This window comes from Cervus elaphus, chromosome 9, assembly GCF_910594005.1.
Source record: "Cervus elaphus chromosome 9, mCerEla1.1, whole genome shotgun sequence".
NCBI lineage: Eukaryota > Metazoa > Chordata > Mammalia > Artiodactyla > Cervidae > Cervus > Cervus elaphus.
This window is the reverse complement of record NC_057823.1, coordinates 80982351-81005502: the sequence shown is the minus strand read 5'-3', so window position 1 is coordinate 81005502 and position 23152 is coordinate 80982351. Positions and strand designations below refer to the sequence as shown.

General features: G+C 40.5%; 1 protein-coding gene across 2 annotated transcripts; it reads left to right on the top strand.

The window, feature by feature from the left end:
* The first annotated feature begins 67 nt into the window (after positions 1-67).
* Positions 68-16123, top strand: DHFR (dihydrofolate reductase). 2 transcript variants are annotated; one of them, XM_043913514.1, is made up of 6 exons: positions 68-295; positions 666-715; positions 3080-3185; positions 6607-6733; positions 9240-9355; positions 13501-16123. In XM_043913514.1, the coding sequence occupies exons 1-6, from the start codon at positions 210-212 to the stop codon at positions 13577-13579; spliced, it is 564 nt and encodes a 187-aa protein (XP_043769449.1). In that variant the 5' UTR covers positions 68-209; the 3' UTR covers positions 13580-16123. The 2 variants fall into 2 exon arrangements, with proteins under 2 accessions (XP_043769449.1, XP_043769450.1); XM_043913515.1 differs by lacking the exon at positions 9240-9355.
* Positions 16124-23152: the final 7029 nt, after the last annotated feature.

Here is a 23152-nt window from a genome sequence, read left to right as displayed (position 1 = left end):
CGGGCCCGCGGCCGCAGTTCCCGGGGCGTCTGCAGGCGCGAGCACGTCGTGACCCGGCGCTGCGCCGGGGCGGGGGGCGGGCCGGGGGCGCGGTCTCGCCTGCACAAATAGGGCTGGAGGGGCGGGGCGACCAAAATTTCGCGCCAAGGTGGCTGACCTAGCGGGGTTCGGGGTCCAGCGCTAGCTCGCAAGTGTTTCCTGCAGCTGTCATGGTTCGTCCGCTAAACTGCATCGTCGCTGTGTCCCAGAACATGGGCATCGGCAAGGACGGGAACCTGCCCTGGCCTCCACTCAGGTATCTGCTGAGCCCCGGGGGGTGGGTGGGTCGAGAGTGTTGGACCGGAGCTGGCGCCAGCGGCCTTTGATCGGGACACCTGGGCCGGGTCGGGCCGACGCTGGGAGAAGAAGGGGTCGTGACCTGAGCTGGCGAGAGCTAAGCTTCGGCTTCCTTCTGCGTCCGGAGCCTGGCGGCAAGTTGTTGATTTAAGTCCCGCTCCAGCTGCCCGGCTGTACCTTTACTTCCGGCTCCTACCCCCGGGAGCAAAATCCCAGCCCTGGAAGTTCTTCCCCCACCCCCGCAACCAGCGCCCGGTTTGTTGGGGGCTTTAGAGCTTAAGCCCATGGGATCACATTCTGAGTAACTGCGTGTTTTTCTTAACTTGTAGAAATGAATTCAGGTATTTCCAAAGAATGACTACAGTCTCTTCAGTAGAAGGTAATGTGGCATTTTTATGTGCTTCAAGTTTGCGAAAGGTCTTGCCTGAGGAAGCTTACCAGTGCAAATTTTACTTAAGTGAAAAGTTTCTCATGTTAGTCTGGGACCTTTTGTCTTAACATCAATGTGTACACATTTCCCAAGACTTATTAAACATTCCTTAAAAAAAAGTTTATTTGAAATTTTATGTGGGCGCGTATAATTCAGGTATTGGGCAAAATTGGAAGCTAGGTAAAGTCTTCTGCGGAGGTCAGCGCCCGCAAAGGAGAATGGAAGAGGCTTTTGAAATCGCTGCTGCTGTAGGATGATAATGCCTGAGTGGCAACGGAGAGGACAAAGGGCAAAAAACGGTTGCAAGATACTCGATTTGGAGATCCGAAAGTTGAAGGTGGTGCAGTGAGGCAAGTATGAACTCTCAGATTTCCAATTTGATAGTCTGAGTGACATGGGAAATAGTGGGCAGCTCTAATGATGATGATTTTGAAGTGCTTGTAGGATATCCGACAACTTCAGGCCCTGGGAAGGAGGTGAATTGAGCCACTGGTAAGAAGAGGATAACTAGGGAAAAGAACATGGGCATGAGGGAGAGGACCATTTAAAACCTAAGAGGAGTGTATCTTTGTTCATTGGAGGAGCAATAGCAGAGTAAACAGGGGAACCATAAATCAGAAAGGAGCAGATGCAGCATAACTGTAACTTCTCGGATAAAAGGTCCTTGGGTTTGGCCCTTGAATCACTGGTTGAGACAAGATGACAAGAGCTTTAAGGCAAAGGATTGACAGGAACACTCTCAAGAATCCTAAGTAAGGCCTGCTAATAAGATCATCCTATGCCTGTTTGCTTGTTTTCAGTAAATATAGTATTTCTTGGATGAATGAATGAAAGGGTACCAAGGCTGTCTTGGCTGTCTCCCTATGTCCTTCATTTATCATTTCTACCTTAGTTGTTAGATCGGGTCTGTGCCATTTTCCTCATCAGAATTCCTCACCTGTTGGTTCCATTATCTTTAATAGTTGATAATCTCCTTATTGAACACACAAAGTTTTGTCCTTGAAAATATAGTGTATATTATATAAGGGTTCTCTGAATTACGGGCTGGGGGGGGTGTTTATTCTTGGAGAAAAATAAAATTTTTTTCAGTTTGCAGTTTGTAAATTTCATGTTTTTGTTTTGAAAAAATCAAACTAATGATGATTCTTTAAGAAAATAGATACATGCACTGCTTTGATAGTCTCTCAGAACATATCAAGAATCATAGAAATGTATATGTTCCTTTGATCCAGATATTCAGCTCCCAAGGTTTTTCCCTCCTAAGTAATTAAACAAAAATGGAAGCTACATATGTAAAGTTTTTATAGAAGCAGTATACTTGAAAGAGAAGCATAGAGGCACAATTGATAATGTTTTAAACTCATTGCTTGGAATATTAAGCAGCTATCTTTAAGAAAAATTACTGTAATTTAAATATATAAAGTATACAAATACAAATAATGTATATATGTGAAAGTCGCTCAGTCATGTCCAGTTCTTTGCGACCCCATGGACTATATAGTCCATGGAATTCTCCAGGCCAGAATACCGGAGTGGGTACCACTCCCCTCTCCAGAGGATCTTCCCAACCCAGGGATCAAACCCAGGTCTCCTACATTGCAGGCGAATTCTTTACCAGCTGAGCCACCAGAAGTGAAGTGAAGTCGCTCAGTCATGTCCGATTCTTTGCGACACCATGGACTGTAGCCTACCAGGCTCCTTTGTCCATAAGATTTTCCAGGCAAGAGTACTGGAGTGGGTTGCCATTTCCCTCTCCAGGGAATCTTCCCGACTCAGGGATCAAACCCAGGTCTCATTATAGGCAGACGCTTTACCATCTGAGCCACCAGGGAAGCCCTTAAATACCCATAACAAAAAATAAGTCTTAAATACCCATAACAACTCTACAAGCAGGAACTATTGTTATCTCCATTTTATAGGTAAGGAAAATAAGGCACAGGAAATAAACATGACTTGCTTAGTAGATGACAGAATACATTCAATTTTAGCACTTCATCCCAGTATCTTTGCTTTTAACTACTATAATATACATGATTACAGTTGATTAAAGCTATATATTGGTTATAAATTGGCTAAAGCCAAAGGGAATAGTAGTTACTAGACTTAGATAGTGGATGACAAATGATATATTTTGGTAAAGCTGTTTTAAATTTTAATTTTTAAAGCAGAACCACTAGGTGTCAAATTTTAATTTTTAAAGCAGAACCACTAGGTGTCACTATGACCATCATTTCTATGCATATATGTATAAGTATATAAAAATATATATGTATGCTCCCAAAATATATTTATTCTTTCCATGTGACTTTAAAGGTAAACAGAATTTGGTGATTATGGGTAGGAAGACCTGGTTCTCCATTCCAGAGAAGAATCGACCTTTAAAGGACAGAATTAACATAGTTCTCAGTAGAGAACTCAAGTAAGTACCATAACATAAATTCACCACAAGAAAATCGTGTTCCATTTTTTATGGTAGAGGTTTAGTATATGACTGAAATAGTATGAATGTTACTATGGATGAAACTACTTAATATCATAAAGGTGATTACAGAAAATCAAGTAGCAGTTATTTATGCCTCATGACAGTAACTTATTCTGTTACTCAAGGGATTGATTTCATCACTTGACAAGTTACATTAAATCTAACTATGATAATAGATTTGCAAGTTTCCTTGAACCATTATTCAGTAAACTTAAATATCAGTTATATAATGTAACTTAAGAAATTCTAGTTTCACATAAAATCAAAATACATATGTTTTGGAACTTGCCAAAATTAAGTGGTTAGGTTATCCTTTCTCTGTGAAAGTGAAGTCACTCAGTCGTGTCCGACTCTTTGCGACCCCATGGACTGTAGCCTACCAGGCTCCTCCGTCCATGGGATTTTCTAAGCAAGAGTACTGGAGTGGGGTGCCATTTCCTTCTCCAAGAGATCTTCCCAACCCAGGGATTGAACCCAGGTCTCCTGCATTGTAGGCAGACGCTTTACCGTCTGAGCCACCAAGGAAGTACCTATCCCTAAATACACTAAGATGCAAGTTTTAGAATAAGCTAAAAACTGGTCATCTTGTGCTCTGTTATTTCTAGTTTACCACAACACCCAAATAATATTTTGGTTAAAAATTTCAAAGTTTTGAAATGGAAGCACTTCCCAGGAATTCTCACAAGTGTCTTTAGTTGACCTGTGCAAGGAATTTTTCTGTTCACCAATCTAACCTGAGGTGACATCGATCTGGATGCCTGGAAATGCCTTGGGGCCTGGGCAGGGTGAGGAGGAAGAAGTGGTTCAGGTAATACTAGCATTAAGGCCGTTCATGAAGTCAGCGCCAGTGCTTTGTCCCGCACCAAGGCCTCCATGCGTTTACTCCACACGTGCTCTGTTTTGTTTCTTTTTGTTACTGTTTACAGTGGTCCTAGCTCACCAAGATAACCTCCTGAACCCCAAGGGATTTGGGGGGAGGGGGAGCACCTGAATTATACCACAAGAGGAAGTTTGGAACTGGCACCGTAATTATTCTCTCTTAAACTAATAATCTAAGCAGAAAAAGAATGCAGTATCCTAGGGTACTGCTTGCTTAAGAACAGGGGTCATGATATTCCTTTCCCACGTGTGTTATTAGGGTTTAACCGGAGCGTCAGACCAGTAGCAGATAGATAGGTAAAAGAATTTTACTGCAAGGAATTATACCATTGTAGGGGCTGGCCAGGCAAATCCAAATACCTCTAGGGCAGACCATCAGGAAGGACAGGCAGGAACTCTAGAAGGGGCTGAAGCTACTTCCCACTGGTGAAATTTCCTCAGGGAAGCCTCAGATCTATTCTTAAGACCTTTCAACCCTTGAATTAGGTCCACCCAGATTAAAGTCATCTAATTATCAGCTTTAATCACATCTACAAAATACCTTCATGACAGCACCTAGATTGCTGTCTAAATAACTGAGTACTATAGCCAAGTGAACATATCAAAGACCAAAGGAGAAAAACACTGCACAACTATAGCCGAAGGGGATTCAGGCTTGTGTAGATTTTCTCCCAGATCCCTCCTAGAATGGTATAGGTTAAAAACATGAAGGAACGTATACCAGAATATTTGCGCTGATTGCCTTTGGGTAGGGGGAATACGTTGATATGCGTCTTGCCATCTGCCCCAATCTTCATTCTGGTCTCTCTCTCCTGGTTGCTAGGATATTCTGATTATCTCTTTACTTGGTAGAATCCAGATTCAATGATTGTATTGCCATTCCCAGAGACTCTTTAATAACACATTCTTGAGTACTACTTAAGTTTATTTATGGCCAGCTTGAGCTAAAACAAACATAAATCTCAGTGGGGGAGATTTTCAGTTGGGGAAGCATATCTCCAATTTCTTCCTTATGACCCCCCTGTGGTGTATGTAATTGGATTTTGTTTTTTCTTATGTATTTATATATAACATTTGTTGGTGTATTTTCACTTTTTTTTTTTATAAGGCAGAGAGAAATTTTAAAATCTTTATTACCAAGCACACCAAGGAAATAAGGATACCAGTTAGGGAAAAATTTTAGAGTTATTCTTTGTCCTTCCTTCTGCTTCCCTACTTGTGGTCAGTTCCACATATATCCTGAGCACCTGCTGTGTGCTAGGTCCTAAATAAAAGCGGGGAGATTGACACAGGTAAATCTCTTAATTCATGTAAGCTTTTAGAGAGATGCAGTTTCTTACCACCACCATCCCCAGTGTAAAAAGAAACTGAATCCTCAAGGAAGCCCCAGAATTTGCTGCCAGATATTGGTCATTTTGGGTAAGTGTTTCCTTAATGAGGTATAGGGAAAAAATGCCTTTCCAAAGCTTTCTAGACAATCCAGTTGTGGCTTTAAAAGAAATATTATGCAGCCACATTTGGAAAACAGGCATTTTCTCAAAACATTAAACATAGAATCATCATATGCCCCAGCAATCCCACCCCTTGGTATATACCCAAGAGAAATGAAAACATAATTGCATAAGAACCTGTACACAGATAATCAAAGCAGCATCATTCATAGTAGCCAAAAAATGGAAACATCCCAAATGTCCATCAGCTGATGAATGGATGAACAAAATGTGCTATATCCATGCTATGGAATATTATTCCACAATAAAAGGAATGAATTACTGATACATGCTACAACATAAATAAACTTGGAAAACTAGAGTTTAATATTACTTTACTGTTTTTCTTTTGAAATAAATACTGTGTACAACAACATGTACATTTTTGTCTTACGTGTACATTTCCTACATTTTAACAAATGCATGCACCTATGCCTCTGATGCTGGGAAAGATTGAAGGCAAAAGAACAGGGCCGCAGAGGATAAGATGGTTAGATAGCATTACTGGCTCAATGGGCATGAGTTTGAGCAAACTCTGGGAGATGGTGGAAGACAGGGAAGCCTGGTGTGCTGCAGTCCATGAGGTCGCAAACAGTCGGACATGAGTTAGCAACTCAGCAACAACAACATGCACCTGTATAACCCCATATCAAAGATCGAGAACGTTACTGTCACTCCCAGAAAGCTGCCTCGAGTCCCTTACTGGTGAATCTTTACCCCATCCCTCCAGAAACAACTACCGTTCTGATCTTTCTACCACACATATCATGTGATACCACAGATGGTTTTGGTTTTGATTAATTGTGGACTGTACATAAATAAGGGTTGAATTATTGGCCATGGGCCATACTGATGCTAAATGCTTTTTATTGAAAGGTTTTATGTTTATGATGATTTTTATTTTATAATTACTGCTTCCTAGTTAGATTATTTTACTAATATGAATGGTGTTTGTAGATATTATGTGTAATTCTTTCTGTTAATCTCAGGGAACCTCCAAAGGGAGCTCATTTTCTTGCCAAAAGTCTGGATGATGCCTTAGAACTTATTGAAGATCCAGAATTAACAAATAAAGTAGACATGGTTTGGATAGTGGGAGGCAGTTCTGTTTATAAGGTAAGTAAAATTATCTGTGAATATAAAGAAATAGTCTACCCTCTTTCAGCTTCCCTACCATCTGAACTTTGAAAAAATAATCCATGAGCAAAGCATGTTATTTCTATAAGTTAGACATATTGTCAGTTTGAATTACTCATTTTTTGACACTATCACACAAACTAAATGAAACTTTTAAAATAAGTTTTTAGGTTTATACCAATTTATTTTCAATTCAAAATAGTTGATGTTTCCAATTTTAAAAACATTCTAAACCCTTCCTGAGAACTGTATTTGCACTGCATTGTTTACTTTTCCGTATGTGCCCTGGATACACTGAGTTATCATCTGTTTTTCAGGATAAATATGTTCCTTATAGAGAAAAGGCTGTGGCTCTCCATTGATAGACAGTGACTAGATGAATATGAGCTAATGAGAAGACTCCCTCAACAGTTTTCATTTAAAATGAGGATAGGGAGAAAGTATTACATGATTTCATATCATAAAGGAAGACAGTATGTAAAATAGAAAATAATTTCTTTTGCTTGATACCAGAAGACCTCCAGCTTTAGAAAATGCTGAGGTTAATAAATAGAGTTTTATAACATTGATGAAAGAGGAACATTTATGGGGAGGAAAAAAAGTCAGCCCCTATCCTTTGATGGCTTGTGGTAATATACAAACACTGAAATTATTTTAGAAAGAAGAGGTATACCAAGGTCCCAGGTGGGATTATTAAAATTCTTGGTTTTTGTGTTACTGTTTTGACAAACTTTATTTTCTCCATTTGTAATAGGGGAAAAAATGGACATTTTTATTTGGTCTTTTTGGCCAAGTATGAATTTTCTAAGAAAACAAATCCTTTCTTTTGCTCAGTGCCTATCATATTTTGAATGAGTCAATACTGCAGTCACTTGAAAATGTATTCTAAACGATATAAATACTTAAATACATTTATATAATTTGATATATCTAAATGCATATAGATAAAGAAGTAGACTCTGCAGGTGATAATTCACTAGGGATTACTTCATATCATAATGGCTTGTAGAACATTCAGATCTACCAGCCTGTTTTTGTAAACAGTTTCATTAGAACATAGCCATGCCTATTGGTTTATTGATGTTTATGACTACTTTTGCTACAAAGGTAAGAAACTGTATGGTCCACAAAGCCTGAAATATTTACCATCTGACTCTGTACAGAAACACTGGACCAAATATCATTAACTATTATTTTTTTTCCAAACTTTAAGCTTTCTGTTTTGTATTGGGTATAGCCGATTAACAACGTTGTGGGAGTTTCAGGTGGACAGTGAAGGGACTTAGTGATACATATACTTGTACAAATATCATTAACTTTGACATAGATCTTCAAATGCTACTGTGATTAGTCCCTTAAAATTTTCTAATTTTTTGGTACAGTAAGAATTGATTTGGTTGGGGCAAAAGAAAAACTGATTTAATGGAAGCCATAGTATTGAAACGGAGAAGGCAATGGCACCCCACTCCAGTTTTCTTGCCTAGAAAATCCCATGGATGGAGGAGCCTGGTGGGCTGCAGTCCATGGGGTCGCTAAGAGTTGGACACGGCTGAGCGACTTCACTTTCACTTTTCACTTTCATGCATTGGAGAAGGAAATGGCAATCCAATCCAGTATTCTTGCCTGGAGAATCCCAGGGACGGGGGCGCCTGGTGGGCTGCCGTCTATGGGGTCGCACAGAGTCGGACCGACTAAAGTGACTTAGCAGCAGCATAGTATTGAAAACAAAAAGTAAAATTTGTTCTATGACCTTTATGTGGAATCTTAAGGATTACAAACACTTGAATTTATATGTATATGGTTTTGTGGGGGTTTTTTTTCCCCCTGTAAGCTATTTCAAAATCAAGAGTTATTGCTTTCTTAGAGCTGCAATTGGGACTGACACCTGACTTTGTATTCGAATTTTAAGATATTTGTTCCAGGGCAGTTTTTCTGTAGAAACTAGCAACAGTGTTATAGGCAGTGGTACCATCTCCATAAGACCAAGTGCAATCATTGGCAACAACAGACAGAATGTGTTACCTACTAGCATTGTGACTATCTGCTGAGAAGTTGAAACATTATTAAATTTTATGTAAAGGTTCTAAGTATGCCCTTGGGATTTTCATTAGTAAAAGTTCTATGAAATTACTGCCTTATCCATATATACATATATATGTAAGTTTTTTCCATGGAGGGAAAGTAGATAATTTGGGGGTTTTAATTCTTAAACAACAATCAAAGATAAAAGACAAATTGAATGCTTAGATGAAAAAAGAGTTTATGCAAGCAAACTAGAGCCCAGAGTATATTTGAATTCACCCTTGTAATTATTGATAAATGATTAGGGCCATTCTCAGCTAAGTCATACTTTTGCAGGGACCCAAAGTGAAGAATAGGATAATTATAGCATACTTTGGAGGTAGTTAAAACAAAAATATTAGAGTTTCTATAGCTTTAGACACAGATAAATAAGGAAATTAATGCCTTTTGTTCTATTTCAAAGGAAGCCATGAACAAGCCAGGCCATCTTAGACTATTTGTGACAAGGATCATGCAAGAATTTGAAAGTGATACGTTTTTCCCAGAAATTGATTTTGAAAAATATAAACTTCTTCCAGAGTAAGTAAAATGTTATCAATTAGTCTGAAGCACCTTTGGCTTTCCTGCTTAAGAACTATAAAAAAGAGAATGTGTTTTCAGATAGAATTCAAGGTAGTAATGTGTTTTATAGACATATGCTATAGGAATTGTGGGTAGCTGTTTTAACACACTTGGGAAGGTTCAGGTTTTAATGATTTTGCTGAAATCTAGAGAGTCGGCCTTAGTTTGTTCTGTGAGATCTCTGCTTATCCAGGATCAGACCACTGCCTTAGGCACTGGGGATACAGTGCTTACCTAGACAGGTGATGTTACTATCACTATGCTCCAGATCACATTTCTCATAACAGAGGATTAGTTGGGTGAATAACAGATAAGCATCCAAAGAGTTGCTGTGTGGTGAATTGAAATACTGCAATGTGTCAGATGCTGTGTAGTCTGAGGAATCCTTTCTGAACGGTGATGCCGACACTGAGAGCTAAACAGCAAGAAGCCAGCCACACAGAGACCTGAGAAGAGCATTCCAGAAACCAGAAGCAGCTGGTGCAAGAGACCTGGGGGCAGAAACGAGCCTGGCATGTTCCCTGAACCTGAAAGCCACTGTGGGCATTGTGAGTGAGGAGGGGCCCGAAAGGGATCAGACCAAGGGCGAGCTTAGAAGGTTCTGCATAGAGAGTGATACTGTTCTGGAGAAGGTTTAGGCTGCCCACTCCAGTATTCTTGGGCTTCCCTTGTGGCTCAGCTGGTAAAGAATCTGCCTGCAATGTGGGAGACCTGGGTTCGATCCCTAGGTTGGGAAGATCCCCTGGAGAAGGGAAAGGCTACCCACTCCAGTAGGCCTGGAGAATTCCATGGGCTGTATAGTCCATGGGGTCGCAAAGAGTCAGACACTGAGCAACTTTCACTTTCACTCTTCTGTTACAGGGAGTGGGCTGGTGGGACAGGAGTGAAGGAGGGAGGCCCATTACAGTAGTCCAAGTGAAAGATGAAGGGACTTAGCAGTGGTGGAGGTGGAAAAAGAGGTTACATTTGATACTCTGTACTTGTGCTTCTAGCATGAAACTGATTGTGAAAACATTTTAGTTTAAAAGCACTTTTCAGCTGTTGGCTATGGAGAGTAGAAGATTAATTATACCAACACTTTTAGACTAGCTCTTAACACATTCTTTCAGACATTCTCGGTTGAAAACAGTCTTTCTTTGAGTGCCAGTTTGATTTTGGAAATTCCTCCTAAAAGCAACATTCCGAGCAAAGTCTGTATAAATGGATGATGAGGGCCAGTCTCAATTAAGTCATACTTTTTCAGGGTAAAGTATATTGTATATATTTACTATAAAGCTTTAGAGTAAAGTATATTACTTTCTAGAGTTGGGGCTTCCCTGGTAACTCAGTGGGTAAAGAATCTGCCTGCAATGCAGGAGACACGGTGTAATTCCTGGGTTGGGAAAATCCGCTGGAGAAGGAATAGGCTTACCCACTCCAGTACTCTTGCCTGGAGAATTCCATGGACATAGGAGCCTGGCAGGCTACAGTCCATGGGGTTGCAGAGTTGGACAGGACTGAGCCACTTGCATTTTCTTTTAGAATAATATAGGTAATGGTCTTGGATCAAATGAAGTGTGTAACTGATTTTCTTGGGCTCTTAACTAGCTCTGAAAAAATCTGGGAACTCTAAAAATTTCCTAAACAACCAAAGTACACCCTTTTGCTTATGTGGTCTTCAAAGGTGACTGCTTAGAAAAATCACATTATTGATTTCAATTATACATACGTGTGGGGCTTCCCTGGTGGCTCAGTCAGTAAAGAATCCTCCTGCAGCACAGGAGATCAGGTTTGATCCCTGAGTTGGGAAGATTCCCTGGAGAAGGAAATGGCTACCCACTCTAGTATTCTTGCCTGGGAAATCCCGTGGTAGAGGAGCCTGGCAGGCTACAGTTCATGGAGTTGCAAAGTGTTGGACACAACTAATGACTAAACCACCACCGTATATAGTTTTTAAAAACTGTCTGAAAAAAAAAAAAACAACTGTCTGTGTTTCTTTGTCCCACCTTATTTTCTCTTGTACTGCTTAGATTGCTGATTCTCACCTTCTGTGGATACTGATCTCTGCTGTCCCTCTTTTTTACCTTTCTTTTTTTGCTACTAACAAATAGAATAAATTACTATGTGAATCAGCTTCATAGTAAATACCTTTAAAATACCTTTCTAAACCCTGTTGCTCTCAATCAGACATCTTGCAAAGCTGTGACCCTTTAGAATCCTTTATAACTTAAATACAGGGCTGGCTTTTTGACTCTTAGGAAAAAAAAATATGAACATCTTTACTGAGAAATGATTCACACATCTCAACAGTCATCCATTTGAAATAATAAAATTTGGTGGTTTTTAGTATATTCAGAGTTTTGTGGCTATCACCACAATCTCAAGTTCAGAACATTTTCACCACTCCCCAAAAAAATCCTTGTGCACATTAGCAGCTGCTCTTTATTCTCCCCTCTTGGCTCTCAGGAACACTTAATCTATTTTCTATCTCTATAGATAATGCCTATTGGATATTTCATATTAACAGAATCATATAATATGAAGTCTCTCACTTAGTATTCTGTTGTAAGGTCATCCATGTTGTGACTGGTTTGATCTCTTTGCTGTCCAAAGGACTATAAATAGTCTTCTCCGGCACCACAGTTGGAAAGCCTCAATTCTTCAGCACTGTGCCTTCTTTATGATCCAGTTCTCACAACCATTTGTGTCTACTGGAGAGACTATAGCCTTGACTATACGGACGTTTGTTGGCAAAGTGATGTCTTTGCTTTTTAACACACTGTCTGGGTTTGTCATAGCTTTCCTGCCAAGAAGCAATCGTCTTTAATTTCATGGTTGCAGTCACCATCCACAGTGATTTTAGAGCCCAAGAAGAGGAAATCTATTAGAGCTTCCACCTCTTCCCCTTCTGTTTTCCATGAAGTAATAGGACCAGATGCCCATGATCTTAGTTTTTGTAATATTGAGTTTTTAGCTGGCTTTTTCATGCTCCTTCTTCACCCTCATCAATACAATACTGTATTGTAAACTATAGGCACAGTGTCACACAGAACAGCTCCAGGACTTACTTATCCTGCTGAAAGTGTACATACCCTTTGAACAGCTGCTCCCTGTTACCTCCTTCCCCCAGCCCCTCTGAACCACCCTTGCACTCCTGTGCTTCCATGAATTGGACCATTGTCGATTTCTCATGTAAGAAGAATCATGCAATACTGTCCTTCCGTGACTGACTTATTCCGCTTAGCATAACGTCCTCCAGGTTCATCCATGTTGTTACAGATGGCAGGATGTCCTTCTCTTTTGAAAGCTGAATGATAGTCTATTTTAAGTATACGTATTTTCTTTATATATTCATTTGTCGCTATAGTTTCCATATCTTGACTGTACTGAACATGGAAGTGCAAATATCTCTTCAAGAGCCTTACCGGACTTCACTTATTAAGTGACTTCACTTACCAGAAAAATGAAAGATAGTGTTGGCAAGGATGTGGAGAAATTAGGACTCTTGCACACTATTGATAGAAATGTAAAATGGTGCAGCCACTATGAAAACCAGTATGATGGCTCTTCAAAATACTAAAAGTAGAACTACCATATGATCCAGCAATCCCACTTCTAAGTATATACCCAAAGGAGGGTCTGGGTTTTGGCTTAAAAGCTGGTGGGAACACCAACCTAAGTAAGTGTTAGGGCATAGAAAAAATAAACAGTGACTCTAGTAAAGGATTTGCAATAAGCCACACAGTGGGGAATTAGAACAGTGTCGTGCATGAATTAAACAGAAATCAAGAATTACCATACATCACATATAACTTCAGTTCCACTCTGACAGCTAAAGGTTGAATTTTATTTTCCCTTTGCTCACATAAGAAATTTGATATCAAGTTTAAGATTTACAAAACGTCCTTAAGAAATTTCATATTAGCTGGATAATTGAGTGGAAAGATAAAGAGAAACTGCTAACAGTGATTAGTTTGGAGGAGAAGAATTAGGAGTAAGAAGGAAAGGAAGAAGAATTATATGTTTCATTTTCTAACTTTCTATATAGTTTGAAGTTTTTCTTAATTATTTGCATGTGTAATATATTTGCATAATATTTAATTATACATCTTTTTCTTTTACAGATACCCAGGTGTTCCCTTGGATGTCCAGGAGGAAAAAGGCATTAAGTACAAATTTGAAGTATATGAAAAGAACAATTAATGTGAAAATGTTTTCCGATCTATTTCAAGCCTTTCTCCCCCCAAAAAAAACTGTATATTTTTTGTTGTAGAGACTTTGTTCACTTTAGATCTATTACTTCTAATCAATGTACTTTTATTCCCTATTCATCTTTTTTTTATTAATTATTATTGGAGTATACTTGCTTTACAATCTTGTTAGTTTCTGCTGTAGAGCAAAGTGAATAAGCTATACATATACATATATCCCCTCTATCAAGACAGCCCGAAGTGGGAGGGTCCCCTGGTGGCTAGAGTTGAAACCATATTCTGTAGAGCTAGGGAGTAAGTCCAAAGGTCAGAAATGGACCCTAAACAGGAAAACTAGCATTCAGTTATTAAATTAGATCAAAAGAGGGACTAAGAATTACTCCATATAGATCACACTACTGAAAAAACTTCTGTTCACTCAGACCATTCCACAAGGATAGTGATGAACAGCTACAACACTACCTTTTGATGGTTAAGAGAACGTCTGAGACCTTTAAAAACTTTGTTTCTGAACTTCAATGAGATTTCACAGGATGTTACAATGATAGAAGAAGAATTGGCTGCTCTTTACAAAAAAGGATAATCTAAAATCAAGCATAATGGCTGAAATTTTAAAAGGTAATAAATTGAGAATAAATGTTGCTAGAAACCAAAATTAGTAAGTTAGAAACTAAACATCACAGAATTAAAAAATGAAGACTAAACCATGTTTTACCCATCTTGTTAGCAAAGATTTAGATTACTAATATAAAAAAATAGCATTTTCTGCCTTATAAATTGGTACAACCTTTTTAGTGTGTAAGTCAGCAATATCAATTAAAATTCAAAATATTCTGGGTTTGGACCCAGGGCTTCCACTTCTAAAAATTATTCCTGAACAAAGAGATGGGCCCAAGAATATTTGTTGCAAAATTTTGTTTTAAACTTAGAAAGAACCCAAATGTTGATTAATAAAATGATTTAATATGTCTATAAAATGTAACATGTGCAGCAGTAAAAAAAGGATGATTGAAAAATGCCAAAAACTGCTAAGAAGCAACTTATGTATCAACTCAAAATGTTTAATAAATGTTAATGTGTGGGAAAAAGCATGTGGCAAACTATTGACAGTACCAATTTGGAGTGTTATTTTCTGCATTAGGTATGTCTATTGTGATTAGATTTTTTGAAGTATTATGTGCTTATTTTTATTTTTAAAAATGACTTAATAAATAGAGCCCTTTATGTTTAGCAATAAAATTAGGATACAGACCATCAGAAATAAAAAGAAATGTCCTAAAATCTTCATAGAGGGAAAAGACAGATCACATAGAAAAATAGGAACCAATACTGTGGAAGACTTACAAACCACAAGAAAACAGTGGTGCTCTCTGCAAGGAACATAACCAGGAATCTATTAGTATCCAGAATTTATAGATCTTAGATACTGACACGAAAAAGGAAGCCAATTAGAGAAGAGGAAACTCAAATGACCAAAAATATATATAAAGATGTCCCTGCCTAACTGGAGAAATGCAAATTAAAACTACAGCAAGGTACCATCCACACACAGCAGATGTGGCATTCTCACTAATACCAATTTTTTGGTAGATGATATCAGACAGCACCAGTTGGTGTGTGGAAAAGTAAAACCGGGAAGGTGAGAAGGCCAGTTCACGGTCAGCGAGCAGGTTCCCATTGGGTTACAAACTCAATACTGCTGAAATATCTGGGAAATGGAAGGGAGGAAAGCTGGAGTATTTATCCCCCACTCACTGATGGGGGCTACTCCCAGGGTTGTCAACGCCCTGACCTGTGTATTACTGAACACACCAACTACTAGACAGAGTCCCAGGTGTTGCAGTAAGAGGCTGCTGACATGCTCAGTTCAATTCAGTCTCTCGTGTCCGACTGTTTGTGACCCCATGGACTGCAGCACGCCAGGCTTCCCTGTCCATCACCAGCTCCCAGACTTTACTCAAACTCATGTCCATTGAGTCAGTGATGCCATCCAACCATCTCATCCTCTGTTGTCCCCTTCTCCTCCCGCCTTCAATCTTTCCCAGCATCAGGGTCTTTTCCAATGAGTCAGTTCTTCGAATCAGGTGGCCAAAGTATGACATGCTTAGGACCAGCAAATTCCATGTTTATGATTATGTACAATTTCATACTTCTTTTATAGTAAAAAGTATAAAGGCAGAGATAGTTTAAAGTATTTTACAATTTTAAAATACACAGAAGCATGAAGACCAATTAATTATAGGTTCAGGAGAGGAATGTTGGTAATTCAGACTAGAGAATTGGGTGCAGTAAAAAAATTGATTCAGGATAGATTTAAAAGTTGGAGGTAACAGGATTTTCTGGTAGCATTTGATTTTGGCTGTGGACCTACTGAATTTGAAATACCTGTAAGGAAGGAAAAAGAGAATGAAAGAAAAACTGAAATAATAGAACCATGCTGTTAAAATTCTGAGAAATTATTTTTAACTGATAAATCTGTGCTAAGTCACTTCTATCATATATTCAATCTTGTAATAAATTCCATCTGGCATCCACATTTGGGGCTGATTTGGCATGTCATTATATTAACATTATATTAACTGCCTGCGAGGGCAGTCCAGGAACTGGTTACACATGACTTTCTTCCACATTCCACTGACCAAAACATTGCTATGACAGTCCCAATCAATAGATTAAAGTAAATGTGTGCCCTTCCCCTCTAGTACATTGAAAGTGAAAGTAATGCTGTTCACTCACCATGTTGATTGAGAATTCACTGTCTTAGCAGATAAAACCCTAATCACAATGACTTAACACATGGAAGTTTATTACGCAGATGAAGTCCAACACAGGTGTTTCTGGTCAGCAGGCAGCTCTCCAGGTGGTGATAAAGGGAGCCAGGTTCATTCCACCTTGTGGTGTCTGTCTTCGCCTAAGCATTTCCAAGATTGTTGCCAAAAAGGAAAAAGCGTGGAGGATCACTTGTGGGAGGTCTGGCCGCGAGGGCAGTCCAGGAACTGGTTACACATGACTTTCTTCCACATTCCACTGACCAAAACTTTGTCATATAACCACATCCAACTGCAAGAAGCCTGGGAAATGTAGTCTAACTGTGGAGGACAAAGAAAAACAGATTCGGTGAGCAGCTAGCCAGAAAGGGACAGAGAAAGATCAGGATTATAACTTGACTTGCGCCTCCCATTTTTCTATTTTTGAATCTTTGAATAGTTTGGAAACGCATCTTGCTTCGGAAATCATTTGGTGGTGTTTCAGAGGGCTCCAAAAAGCTCCCTTACCACAGTTTATGTCTCAGTGCAGAAAGAATTCAGCGAGAGGAAAAGCGATAATAAGATGCTTGTGAGGCTTACAAGAGGATGGGTGAGGGGGTGCCATGCACAGAGAACTTCCTGGGCTATAGTTTTATAATCAAAGGAAAAGTGAGGAGATGGAGAAGAACTTTGTCTCTCTTGAGTAGACAGGCTTCCGTCATCAGCTCCTCCTCCAGGTTGAGCAAGGGGGTTTTCTTGTCCCTATATGGTCAAGCTAGGTCCACAAGGTGTTGTTTTTTATGTGTGCAGAGAGCATGTCCTAGGGATCATTAACTTATTGAATTCACTGGCAGCATGTGGGTCTCAAGCCACCATTGTTTTGTTGTTTGGGGGCATGTCTCATGCTTCTGTTGCATGGTTTTGTTGCCAAGCAAGCCTGCTTGGTTTTGTGGTAAGAACACCTGCTTTCTTGAGTAATCATTAACTTACAAGGGTCTCCCATATTTTTTTTTTACTTACAATCCCCTAGTGGGATTGACTGTTTAATCACCTACTTGGTCTCTTTATCCCTATCACTTCTAGTACGGGCCGTTGAGTTCTTTGAAACTAGAAGACTAGAAAGAGTTAATGCTAATTGTTCTTTAGTGGTCGTGAGAAATGTAAGCAGAGTGCAGGTCTTCTTAGGAAAGAACTCCGTATTTTAGGAAACTGACTCATTCACGGGCAAAGACTAGATCACTCTTGTAAAGAATGGAAAGAGTAATACCATTCTTTGCACATGGCAGTAATTTTGTCATTTAGAGCGTCTGTTTAACATTACATGTTGGGCTTGGATTTTAGTTGCATATTACCTGTATTCTCATTGCCTATGTCATATTTGGTAAAAAAAAAAAAAAAAGTGTTCTTCTATTGTGGGATATATTCTTGTTTGACTTTTCCATCTGATTAGGAAACCTGTCCTTCCCCAACAGGCTCTTAACAGCATAGATTTCTTCACATTCTGTCCTCAAAAGCTTACTTCTTTGTAGGTCTTTGTTTCAAGTCGTGAGTGGAAAGCTGGTCTAAACCCTATGGGTCTCATTTGGTGAATGTTCCCTGCTGGTTCTTACCCACTAGAGTTCTCCTGTGTGTATCCCAGGGCAGCCTGACAACCCAAACATCTGTCTCACTTCCCTAGACAGGACTTTGTCACATTTGAATTGAAACTAAGAATGCTGTCAATTCACTTAGTACAAACTCAGAGGAGCAGGAGGAGGGTTCATCCAGATTGAATGGTTCTGAATTTCCATCTTAAAAACTACTGCTAGTACTCAAGTACACAAATATGATTGAATTGGTCTGGATTTTCCATAGAATCAGAAATATATATGTCAATTCCAGGTAGCGCCAGTGGTAAAGAACTTGCCTGCCATCACAGGTTCGATCTCTGGGTCGGGCAGATCCCCTGGAGGAGGGCACGGCAACCCACTCCAGTATTCTTGCCTGGAGAATCCCCATGGACAGAGGAGCCTGATGGGCTGTAGTCCATAGGGTTGCACAGAGTCAGACACATACATATATGTATGTACATATATAAGGAGATTTAAGGAATTGACCCAGTTAATTGTGAAGACTGACAAGTCTGAAGTGCAGAGGAGGCCAGCAGGCTGAAATTCAGCCAACAGTTGACACTGCAGTCTTGAGGCAAAATTTCTTCTCTAAAAAACCTGCTTTTGTTGCTCATAGCAGCACTTTGTATAATAGTCAAGACATACAAGCAACCTAAGTGTCCATTGACAGATGAATGGATAAAGATGTGGTACATATATAAAATGGAATACTAGCCATAAAGAAAGCTGAGTGCTGAAGAATTGATGCTTTTGAACTGTGGTGTTGGAGAAGACTCTTGAGAGTCCCTTGGACAGCAAGCAGACCTAACCAGTCCATCCTAAACGCAATCGGTCCTGGGTGTTCACTGGAAGGACTAATGTTGAAACCGAAACTCCAATACTTTGGCCACCTGATGTGAAGAGCTGACTCATTTGAAAAGACCCTGATGCTGGGAAAGATTGAGGGCAGGGGGAGAAGGGGACGACAGAGGATGAGATGGTTGGATGGCATCACCGACTCAATGGACATGGGTTTGGGTGAACTCCGGGAGTTGGTGATGGACAGGGAGGCCTGGTGTGCTGCGGTTCATGGGGTCGCAAAGAGTTGGACATGACTGAGCGACTGAACTGAACTGAACTAGCCATAACAAAGAATGAGATAATGCCATTTGCAGCAACATGAATGAACCTAGAGATTATCATACGAAGTGAAGTCAGACAAAGACACATATCATATGATATCACTTTTGTGGAATCTTAAAAATATTAATGAACTTATTTACAAAAACAGAAACAAACTCACAGACATAGAAAACAAACATGGTTTCCAAAGGAGAAAGGAGCAGGGGGGATAAAGTAGGATTAACAGATACACACTACTATACATAAAATAGGTAAGCATCAAGGACCTACTGTATAACACAGGAAATTGTATTCAGTAACTTGTAATAACCTGTATGTGTGTGTGTGTGTATATATATATACAGGTTTATATATATATACAGGTTTATATATATATATATATATATATATATGCTGCACTGTGCCTAGTCACTCAAGTCGTGTCCAACCTTTGCAACCTCATGGACTGTAGCCGGCTAGGCTTCTTGGTTCATGAAATTTTCAGGCAAGAATACGGGAGCACCATATGTAGAATAGATAGCCAATGGGAATTTGCTGTCTGGCTCAGGAAACTCAAACAGGGGCTCTGTATCAACCTAGAGGGGTGGGATGGGGAGAGAGATGGGAGGGAGTTTCAAGAGGGAGGGGATATATGTATGCCTATGGCTGATTCATGTTGAGGTTTGACAGAAAACAGCAAAATTCTGCAAAGCAATTATCCTTCAATAAAAAATAAGTTAAAAAAAAAAAGAATATGGGAGCAGGTTGCCATTTCCTCCTCCAGGGGATCTTCCTGACCCAGGAATCAAACCCACATCTCTATATGTATGTGTGTGTGTGTGTGTGTGTGTATATATACACACACATATATTATGTATACAATATTATATATGTATGTAACTGAATCACTTTGCTGTACACCTGAAAAAACATCGTAAATCAACTATATTTCAATTTTTAAAAATTATCAGGCAGGAAAAAAGAGAAACCTGCTTTTGCTACTAAGATCCTCAACTGATTAGATTCGGCCCACCCATGTTGTTAGGGGTTGTTTTCTTTACTTAAGGTCTACTGATTGTGGGTGTTAACTGTATCTACAAAATACCTCTACAACAACACTTGGATTCATGTTTAATTAAATTACCAAGTACTACAGCCTGGCCAAGTTAATGCAGAACACTTACCATCACAGTAACAGAGTAATCGAAAATGTGACTGCGCTGTATGCCCCCTTGCAGTTATCTGCTTTACACATCAGAAAGCTTTTTGAAATAGTTTCTTAAGCACTAATCTTACACTTGTTGGTCTATCAGGATGCTTCTTCTTAAAGAGTTTGGGGTTAGTCTAAATGGAATATCAACCAGATTGGAGAGTTTTGATTTATGATTGGGTCTTAATTATCACCTCCTCCATAGTTCAGTGATGTTTCAAGCTTAGATGAAAAATAAAAAGTGAACTATAACTTTTCATAGTTATGAAAAGTTGCCCCTGAAAGTTGCCCCTTGCCCCTGAAAATCCAGCTCCAACACAACATCTCACTCTTGCTTTTTATCCGTGCCTCCAGATATTTGCAGCTTCAAAAAACATTCCTTTGAAAAACCAAATCTGAAAATATTCAAAGGGCTGGCCTTCAGCTCCGCAGACTTTTGACAATATGTGCACTGAGTGTAGTTTGTCAAAACTCTCTTTCTTTCCATAGCCTGTGGCTTGTGAGTGATTTCTGGGAAATGTTGATTATAAAATAAGCTCTTTTCAGCTAGTTTCAAAAGATGACCCCCAGGTAGGTAATCGTCAAGTAGAGACATCCTTTCAGAGAAACACAGGGGTGAGCAAACCCCTCTGGGCCTGTGTTGTCACTGCCCAGCTTCAGCAAGCTGCCCGTTCAGCCCCTGGAGCGCATCACTGAGCGCCTGCCAGGAGAGTGGAGCCTGCCGCCCGCACAGGCAGGTGTCGGGGGGCGCTTCAGCGTCTTGTATTTTAACTTTTCAACACAATTCTAAAGCCAAAGAAGAGGGCAGGAAAACAGCCAGGCTTCAACACAAGGCAGCTCTCAGCTCCATCCTTGAGTCACCCTGTTAAGTGGAACCGGCAACTGTCTCGCTGGAGGCCTACAGAAACAGCTCGTGGGAAAGAACAATTTGCACCTGGAATATATTCATTAGCGTGTGTGTCAAAAGGCCACACGTGGATAGAAACCATGATCTCGGCATTCTTTGTACTCTGAAGCCTTGTGACGTCAAGGGCAGAAGCCCACGTGCCCAGTGACCACCTGTCTACCCACCTGCCTGGCAAGGTGGGCGGCAAGTGGACGTGGTGGAAGGGGGTGGCTGGAAACATAGGGATTTAGGTCCAAAAAGAAGAGAGAAGGCGGACGCGTTGTACAAATAAGCACTCTGTTAAAGGCCTGTTGCTGGTTTTGGGACCCTCCTACTAGTCTAGCTTAAATTGAGAGGGGATTTGGTGCGCCTTGCTGACTGTTTCCTCCCACTCTTACTCACAATCACAGCTCTTTTCATTGTCATTAAATATATTCAATATGTACCATTTTTGCATGGCCCTCTGCTAAAATCTGCACAAAGGCAATGGCTCTAACCCTGAAATTGTGGAAGGAGCACCGGGCAGAGAGAGAAGGCCTGGGTTTCAACGTGAATGTTCCGATGTGAATGTCCATTCAAAACCTTAGTTGCAAGGAACAAACCCTCAATGAAACCACCTCTCCTAGTGGGGAGGGACAGGGTTTTAGCCCGAGCATCTAGGGAGGAGAGGAGCATTAAACCCCAGAGAACGAGCTGAGAAAGGAACCAAGAAGGGAGGTGCTACCTCCGCTGGGGCAGATGGAGTCTGAGGTGCCTCTGAACACACAGAGATGTTGAGAGGCTCTGAAGCTGGATTTTCTAGCCTGTTGCTCAACAGAGGAGACTGCGATGGAGATCCAGATGTGGAGACATCAAAGGTGAAAGCATCTGAGACGGTGGGTCAAGAGAAGGTGTAGTGTGAGAGTGGGGGTCCATGTGGGGACCATGGATGGACCCATGTCTGCAGGAGTGAGGAAGACTCACTATAATCAAAAGAAAACCCCACTCCACCATCCCTGAGAGGAGCAGCTCACTCCCATCCCACCACTCAGGAGTATGTTCTAGGCAGAGACAGAACAAATCACTATTCCCTGACAAAGATTAGTGGCATTTACCTTAAACAGGAATTTGATCTGGACCAGGATAAGGATAAGCTGTAGTTTCAAAGTTTCAACCGTGTGTGTGCATGCATTTGTGTGTGTGTGTGTGTGGTTTATGTAGTATTAGGGTTCCAAAAGGCACAGTGATAAACTTTCTTATTCTCCTTAAGGCCATGACCCAGTCTAGAACTCCTAATGTTCTGATAGGAATATACTTGGCTATTCCCATCACGGACATGAGAGACTGTACTAGCAAACATATTCTAGGGAAAGATTCATGATGGGGAGAAACATGTACCTATAGGTTAGCTGAAAGGAAAGATGTCAATGAAGCCAAGACTGAAGATAGACAAAAGCACAAGACAGAAATGATGACGAAGGAGCATCCCCCTGGGGGCTCAAACGCAGAGGTAAGGGGCTGGCCCTGGAGAGGAGGCAGCGAGAAGGAAGGAGTCAGGGGAGCGACCCAGCTCACAGCTAAGTGAAGGGAAAGGCACTCGATGCGTAAGTGAAGACAGTTCACAGGCCAGGCTGAAATGCCAGTGGATATGGAGAAACAGAGCAAGACTTTTCTGAGGAGAGGGACCACGCGCTTGTGTACCGTGGGCTGCAGAACAGACAGCTGTGCGGCGGAGAGCTGGCAAGGGGTCACGGACACATAAAGAACGGCCAGTCAGTCAGTGAAAGTCGCTCAGTCGCGTCCAGCTCTTTACGACCCCATGGACTATACCAGGGAATGGACTATACCCCATGGAATCTCCAGCCAGAATACTGGAGTCAGTTAAGCCTTTCGGTAGCCTTTCCCTTCTCCAGGGGATCTTCCCAACCCAGGAATCGAACCCAGGTCTCCCACATTACAGGCAGATTCTTTACCAGCTGAGCCACCAGGGAAGCCCCCATAAAGAACAAGCCAGCACATATTTGCAGTAAAG